At 32.3% G+C, this 7,490-nt stretch overlaps 3 protein-coding genes across 3 annotated transcripts; 1 reads left to right on the top strand and 2 right to left on the bottom strand.

The window, feature by feature from the left end:
- The first annotated feature begins 2,521 nt into the window (after nucleotides 1–2,521).
- Nucleotides 2,522–3,486, top strand: LOC105617003 (selT-like protein). The gene is made up of 4 exons (XM_012198584.1): nucleotides 2,522–2,646; nucleotides 2,880–3,009; nucleotides 3,088–3,271; nucleotides 3,350–3,486. The coding sequence occupies exons 1-4, from the start codon at nucleotides 2,522–2,524 to the stop codon at nucleotides 3,484–3,486; spliced, it is 576 nt and encodes a 191-aa protein (XP_012053974.1).
- A 343-nt stretch (nucleotides 3,487–3,829) lies between these two features.
- Nucleotides 3,830–5,420, bottom strand: LOC105617002 (PITH domain-containing protein CG6153). Its single transcript, XM_012198582.1, has 6 exons — nucleotides 5,372–5,420; nucleotides 4,685–4,861; nucleotides 4,546–4,589; nucleotides 4,400–4,474; nucleotides 4,201–4,305; nucleotides 3,830–4,054 (listed from the first exon to the last, which is right to left on the bottom strand). Exons 2-6 carry the CDS (start codon nucleotides 4,850–4,852, stop codon nucleotides 3,847–3,849), a joined length of 600 nt encoding a protein of 199 aa, XP_012053972.1. The 5' UTR covers nucleotides 4,853–4,861; nucleotides 5,372–5,420; the 3' UTR covers nucleotides 3,830–3,846.
- A 646-nt stretch (nucleotides 5,421–6,066) lies between these two features.
- Nucleotides 6,067–7,216, bottom strand: LOC105617001 (ER membrane protein complex subunit 8). The gene is made up of 5 exons (XM_012198581.1): nucleotides 7,013–7,216; nucleotides 6,668–6,744; nucleotides 6,511–6,580; nucleotides 6,344–6,438; nucleotides 6,067–6,238 (listed from the first exon to the last, which is right to left on the bottom strand). The coding sequence occupies exons 1-5, from the start codon at nucleotides 7,214–7,216 to the stop codon at nucleotides 6,067–6,069; spliced, it is 618 nt and encodes a 205-aa protein (XP_012053971.1).
- Nucleotides 7,217–7,490: the final 274 nt, after the last annotated feature.

Here is a 7,490-nt window from a genome sequence, read left to right as displayed (position 1 = left end):
GCGTTCGATACCGATTGCCTGTGATTGTTTCAGTCGGTTTTAACAGTTCATAACACTAGCCGAGCTGGTCCCACCAAATACAGAGGATAACCTTGGAGCCGTGAATATTCGGTTTGGCCGTCGATGTGGAAGTATGGCCGGGAACTCCATGATTTTCTGCGCTTGGGATTATCGTAATGGACCCATTTTTTGTCCCCAGTCACAATGCGATGTAGAAATCCCTTCCATCTTTGCCTTTCAAGCAACTGTTCACAAGCAAACAAACGCCGTTCAACCTCTCTCGGCTTCAATTCGTACGCACCCAATTTCCTTGCTTCTGAATCATTCCCATGGCTTTGAGGCGTTTTGAAATGGCTTGTTGAGTCACTCCCAATGATCGTGCCAATTCTTCTTGATTTTGATACGAGTCTTGCTCAAGTAATGCCTCCAATTCTGCATCTTCGAAAACCTTCTCTCTTCCACCGCTATGCCGGTCTTCGACATCAAAATCACCGTTCTTGAAGCGTTGAAACCACTCACGACACGTTCTTTCACTAATAGCGGCCTCACCATAAGTATTTGAGAGCATTCGATGAGAGCCTCAGCCGCAGATTTCTTCATATTGAAGCAAAAAATTAAAACTTCCCGCAACTGACGAGAATTTGGCTCGTAAACTGACATTTTCAATCGAGAATAACTTTATGATGCAGATATAAATCGACTAATGTTTCTATGGGGTTATGTTGACAGATGCCCAAGTTTATTATATGACGTCTATGATCTATTTATTTCGACCATCACTTACCGCTAAAGCCATCTATAGGAAAACGGCGGAAGCAAAGTTGTACACCTACAAATTGAATTGATATGTCTTTTTAAGTTGTTTGGCACAGTTGTGATTTACCAAAAACGCTAAAGTTATGATATGATAAACTAACATTGATTGCTCTTCCATATTTCAGGAATTTCCACCTTATATTTGAATATTACCATACCTATATTTGTGTCACTTTTAAATTTTAACAATATAATTAAAATTAAATATGTCAAAGGTATTAACAAATAAATTTTTTATATTAGGCAGATATGTATCGTGAAAGTTCTGCTTTTTTGCACGTGACACGATGCAGAGTTCTTATTGCTCATCTCTCATCGCGTTCAATATATTATAAAATAGGCATTAAAGTCGATATTCATAGTCGGTCTTTTTTTTATTTTAGAGACCATCTTAAATAATGTGCTAAGTTGCTAGTACGGCTTTCTGATTGGTTCATGACATTTTAAGACTGTACTTAAAGCAGTCTTAAGTGTAAATTCTGACTATGAATACAGGTAGAGAGAAACCTGAGTCTCTATTAATTTGATAGATTTTAATTATTTTAGCGATTTATTTTAGGAGCATCGTAAAAAAATAGATATTGTTTTATAATTGACATCCACTTCTTCAGAGGGCAGTAGTGCGCGGGGGCATTTTGCAGTTACAGGAAAAACGCTTTCATGTTCTCTCTCAAGTTTCTCTCTAATTATACTCTTATTATACTGATTGGTCAATTCGTTTATTGCTTATATTTTATTTGGTTTTATTGTTTGAACTTCTTTTGCCATGATGGCCCTTAATATTAGAAAAAAATGGAAAATAAATTGAGAATACTTCGAGATCCTATTTATGCTTTTCGAGATCTCTGAAAAATCGCTAAAATACATTCTGATGAAAAACAAGATTATTCGAATATGCGAATTCCCTTGGGAGATCTTATATGTCCGAGGCAGTGGCCTAGTTTCCACCGAGGGTTTAAACCAGATCAGAATGTAAAAACCAACCAACTACAGTCGAGTATTCCCCTGTTACAGTCGAATGATTGTAATTGGTTGATTCTTACATTTTGATCTGGATTAAATCTTCGGTGGAAACTAGGCCATTAAGACAAGAAATGAAAGAGCGAGGAATCCTCTTTAAATCGGAGGCTCTGATAGGCCGGAATCAAACTACACATTGAAGATTGAAAACTGAAATTTGATCTAAAGAAATTTTAATTCTTATTGTTTTGATTAGTTAAATTTAAATCTTTCAATCTTCAATAGTCGTAGTCTACTAGCCATATCCTACTCCAATATCATTGACGTGGAGAATAGACAACCAATGACGTTTCACCACCCTCGAACCCTCGAACGAAGCATGCGCACGAGCAAGAATGTCGAAATGAGAATGATAATTCATATTTTTGTCATTGACAGTCGATGAAAATTCATTTTTCAATCGATCATTGAAATTTAACAGTATCAGTTAATTTGACAATATCAGCGTGTTATGACAATAATTGTGAAATTAGGGAGAGCTCGTGATAAATTTCAGCATTCGACAATCATTCTACGCAATTACGTATGTATGTACTACGTAGATACTCTAGAGAGCGAAGGACAGAAAGAGAGTGAGAGAGAGAGTATCATGCAGTAATCGACGCGTTCAGTTGCGTTTGGTCGTCGTGTGGATGTGTAGAGTTGTATTCTTCAATGAATTGACAAGAACAGAATAAAAATAAATATGCGCTGGTTAATTCTGTGTATCTTTGCGGTTATGCTGATGCACAGCATAGATGGGAGCGGCGATGAGGCGCCGTTAACCAAACTCGGCGCAAAAACCGGACCAACTCTCAGGTTCTTTTATTGGTAAGATTAACGATCGTTTTGTTGATTTTCATGGAGGATATTGGAGGTGTCTGTCCTATAAGATAATGGATGGTCATAAGCTGTTAAATTGTACACATACTTTAAAAAACATTTGTTAGGTTTCTCACAGTAATCTAAAGACATTATTAAATATTGCAGTGTTGATTTTATCGTGGAGGTTTGGGCTTTGGCTTATCATTAAATCAAGATAAAATTATCATTCTTTGTTGCAGCTACTCGTGCGGCTATAGAAAAGCCTTCGAACAATACGTAAATATTCTTAAGCAGAAGTATCCAGAACTTCATGTCGAAGGCGAGAATTTCAACCCACCTGGTTATAATATGTTAATTGCGAAAGCATTGGTAATTGAATTTATTGTCTGATCTTTCTATGATCTGTACTTCTGTACATGTCTCATAAATATGTAAATTTGTATTTAGGGCACATTAAAAATACTTATGATTGTTCTAATTGTAAGTGGAACTGATTTTGGTTTGCCCCTAACATCAATATGGCAGTGGTGTTTAAATAATCGTTTTTATTCCTGTATATTGATTTTCCTGCTTGGCAATGCTATAGAAGGCCTATTGGTCTCGTCGGGTGCATTTGAGATACATTTCAATGGTAAATATATTTATCTCATTATCGATACAAATATCAAGTGAAATACTTGATCGTTATGTGTATCATGATATATTTCAGATGTTCCTGTTTGGTCAAAACTCGAAACTGGCAGGATACCACAACCACTGGAATTATTTCAAATAATTGATTTTCACCTAGATATGCAATTCTCAGAAATGGAAATGGATGTAGGAAAGATCAAGTTCCAAACATAAGATAATGTTATTTCATATTCTCAAATTGATAAATCTGTACCATGCCAGAAAGAATGCTAATGGTGTAATGTGATGAAAATATGTACAATATATATTTGTTAAGTAAATAAGGTCTTTAATGTATATCTTATCATAGAACATAATTCCATTAAGACTACAAACATATAAGTGTAATGGAAATAAAGCTGTTACCAAAATTTTTTATTATTACAGGATTTTTATTCAAAATCATGGAATCACACTGAATATCCATACTAAAATATAGTACACAATTTTACAGTCACAATGTTCTCAATGTTTCTCAATGTTTCCTGTGTTTAAAAAAAACCAGAATTTAACAAACAGATTTTAGTCCAAATATCATTTAATTATTCTACCGACTTCATTAAAATCTGTTGGATGGTTACTGATAAGAGGACGTGCTTCATATGTACAAATAGTTACACCATGTTTGTGAGCTGGAGTCCATTCTCCTTTGAGACCGATGTAATAAATTTTAATTTGTTCTGTATTTCCCATACCACTGAAGTAAAGGCTTAAATGCTGCACTGAGGAAAACTTGACCGTTCTGTAATAATATTTATATGGTACTTAATTTTTATAAGAAAATTTTTAACATCTCACACAAATAATTTGTATATGATCAGAGTTGCGTGCTATAAAAATTCTTAAATCTAAAAACATAAATATAAAACAGATAGCTGAATTTATTACCTTACAGGATATTCGTGTACTCCATATGCATCTGCAATTAATTCAAATTCCTGCTCTGGGCTATTATCTAAATGATCAAATAGCATGTGCGGCCGGTTTTTATATCTGTTAATATACGTAAGTTTATTGAAACATATTTTTATGTCTTAATATAGTTATATAATTTTTCTTATTTTTGAGCAATCTTAATTATACTCACAACTTCACTGTTTTGGGAGAATAACTTTCATCTGCAACTACAATAAGACCCTTTAATTTTACATCTCCTGTGAAACTGCAAAAAATCAAATACAATGAGAGACTGAGATACATTTCTATAAAACTACGTCAGGATATAATATTTACGGTATATTAAACAGAAGCTCATCATCGACATCACTTTGAACAAACTGAAAAATAAGGAAAAGATTATAGAAGAATCTTAATACAAAATGTTAAGATATATTTGATATTTGTAAAACAAAAATTTCTCAAGGAGGCTTACCTCTGATCTATCTAATCTTTCTTCCCATGTTTTGAAAACTTTAGCACCACTGCCTTCCTCATGCTCATTTAGACATTCCATTCTGTCTTTATCTATTTTTTCAAACAAATTATAACTGATTCCTATTTCTGTATCATGTACACTACCACAATTACATCGATGTTCCATTATTCTACCCTATTAACAATAAAATATAACATTACTAACAATAAAATATAATATAAATATTTAAGGATATGAATATATATATATATATATATACCTACATGAACAGAAAAAAATTATTCAAAAGAAAAAATCCATAAAGATCAAAATAAATTATATATTTATATAATTTTACATAAAATATAATCAATCATAATATTATCATAAAATAGCATACTATGTTGATAAAAAATTATGAATATAAATTATGAATATAAATTACACAAATGAGATCATATCTTTTATTTATTATTTTTCAATATATTCATAATCTACAAATAATTTGCTCCAATTTTCCAATGGTATGTTTAAAATATTATTTTGCTGTCTTTGAAGAGAATGATTATCTATATTTTAAACGTTTATCACATTCTTTAAAATTCTTTAAGAACGTCAGATGTTACCAAACTAAGGTTAAGTTCACACAACAACCTAATCTTAATAATTGTCATAATAATTACAATAAAACAATATTTTACTTACGTACAGATAGTAAAGACACCTTTGTCAGTTGAAAGTCGAATGAAGACAAGGAGAAATGTGAAACTAAACCGTTCTAAGGAACTATTTACATTGAAGCTCCCTCTCCTTCAACAGCTGCCTACTTAACCGGTCGGTAAATAATATGTTTGTCATAAAATTGTAAATGTAGAAATCAATGTATATTTAGATTTTAAACCATTCTGCGTAATATAAGTTTCTCTTATTATTTTCCCATTCAATTAATATTTATTTGCACAATTTTTTAAATCAGATTTATAGAACTCTTGAAGATTTTTCAAAATTATTCTTTAAAAGAGTGTACATATATAAAATAGGGGGGGAGAGAGAGAGAAAATATACATAAAACTATACTAGATTCATAGAAAATAATTGTGTTTTTTAAATGCAATGTAAATATTAAACTTACAAAATCCGCCGTTGAATCCAAGTAGGAATTTTTTCTTAAAAAAGATAATACAAGATTTATTTAAAGAATGGAAATTGTAGGGAAATGTAAGTAATTGTAGGTAAAAATAAAATTCTAATATTTAAAAACAAGTGATATTCATTTATAAACTCTATAGCGTATGTACATTTGTTTACTTCGCATATAGTGAATGAAATATAGATAGAGTGCAACATAAATAAAACAATCTTTGTATGAACTGTGTGTGGAATGGTTGCATTGTCATCTCCTATGTGTGTTTGTCGACAGCCTCGTCGATTATTTTATTTAATTTCTGATTTTGCCAATCAAGAGCGATGTTATCGAGATGGTTGTCAAAATCGATCAGATTCCTATACTCCTCTGCCTTCAGTAACGAATACATTGCATCTGTGTATGCAATATCGTCCTCATAAATTATACTGTGACAAAAAGAATGATATATGATACCCAGATGAAAGAACTCTATCAAGTCGATCTTTCAAAAGTCATAATTTTTCCAAATAATCTTAAAAATATATAATTACTTTGCCTTATCCTTTGGCTTCCATTTTCCCTCTACAGATTGTGAAATTCTCAATGGACTCGAGCCCATACCTAAAGTCACTTCTCGATTATCCACCTGACAAAAACCAATAAAGTTCACAGAAATAGATGTAAAACGCATTTTGATATAATAAACTAGTAAACGTACCACTACCAACAGTGCACTGTTGAAGTTCTCTGCGATTTTATCCGCTATTCTATGGGCTGGTCTGTCTGTACTATATAAAGAACACAGTGATGAATTAGTATAATTTAACACAAAGAAAAAATAATGTTATTAAAGAAATATCACATAACTATCATACCTTAAATCATTTATATTCTCGTTGGCCAGGTAATAACCCGCTAGTATAAGGCCTTTGCTTGCAGCTAATTGGTCCACCTATTGCAACACATTAAATTAATATAATAGGGCGACATTATTATCCTTATTATGCTAACATTTTGCAATAAAGAAAACAGAATGCTTGATGATCAATGATGACCTACTGTGACGTTTTGTCATTGTATAGGTTAGAATATTGATATTAATATTCATGTCACACTATTTTAACACGCACGTGTTAAAATATATACTTAAAGAGATGCGACAGTACGTACGATTTTACGAAATGTTTTACTGCGGCAGCGAATGCCTGTCAAATATTTACCAAAGTAAGTGCTATTTCCGCCATTGGGGAAACGTGTAGGCATATATGGAATAAAGGTATCGCATCCTCGATGTATAGATCCGCCCTGCCATCCTTGTTCTTTTGTTTGCCAAGCAGCAGGCCATTTATTGCACAATGCGGATATTTAGCTGCGTGTAAAATAATTTTGCAATACGCGCGGGGCGAAAAGAAAACATTCGTCATCGTCAAGGGTACACTGTAAACGCAAGCAGACGCGAGGAGACCAGAATGAATCAGTATTGCCAATACATCGCAATTGCCAGGGCGGTGAACATCAAGTCTTTTCTCCCTATATAGTGCATTAATGAAAAACAGAATTGATGTATATATGATTTATCTTTTTTCGTAAACAGTTCTCGAAAACGTATCTTAAAACGAGAAGAATAAAATTAAATCATTGTATTTAATATTAAAGAAATTTATTATTATGATATAAATATATATATATATATATATA

This window comes from Atta cephalotes (genome assembly GCF_000143395.1).
Source record: "Atta cephalotes unplaced genomic scaffold scaffold00011, whole genome shotgun sequence".
Classification (NCBI taxonomy): domain Eukaryota; kingdom Metazoa; phylum Arthropoda; class Insecta; order Hymenoptera; family Formicidae; genus Atta; species Atta cephalotes.
This window is presented reverse-complemented; position numbering and strand designations above follow the sequence as displayed.

Excerpts from the sequence above, each read along its gene's own strand:
- LOC105617001 (XM_012198581.1), bottom strand. The coding sequence starts at position 7,216 with ATGACGAATGTTTTCTTTTCGCCCCGCGCGTATTGCAAAATTATTTTA. Across the intron at positions 6,581-6,667 it reads GAGAATATAAATGATTTAAG|TACAGACAGACCAGCCCATA; the intron begins GTATGATAGTTA and ends TTCTTTATATAG. Across the intron at positions 6,439-6,510 it reads ACAGTGCACTGTTGGTAGTG|GTGGATAATCGAGAAGTGAC; the intron begins GTACGTTTACTA and ends GGTTTTTGTCAG.
- LOC105617002 (XM_012198582.1), bottom strand. The coding sequence starts at position 4,852 with ATGGAACATCGATGTAATTGTGGTAGTGTACATGATACAGAAATAGGA. Across the intron at positions 4,590-4,684 it reads AAAGATTAGATAGATCAGAG|TTTGTTCAAAGTGATGTCGA; the intron begins GTAAGCCTCCTT and ends CTTATTTTTCAG. Across the intron at positions 4,475-4,545 it reads GAGCTTCTGTTTAATATACC|TTTCACAGGAGATGTAAAAT; the intron begins GTAAATATTATA and ends GATTTTTTGCAG.
- LOC105617003 (XM_012198584.1), top strand. The coding sequence starts at position 2,522 with ATGCGCTGGTTAATTCTGTGTATCTTTGCGGTTATGCTGATGCACAGC. Across the intron at positions 3,010-3,087 it reads TGTTAATTGCGAAAGCATTG|GGCACATTAAAAATACTTAT; the intron begins GTAATTGAATTT and ends ATTTGTATTTAG. Across the intron at positions 3,272-3,349 it reads ATTTGAGATACATTTCAATG|ATGTTCCTGTTTGGTCAAAA; the intron begins GTAAATATATTT and ends GATATATTTCAG.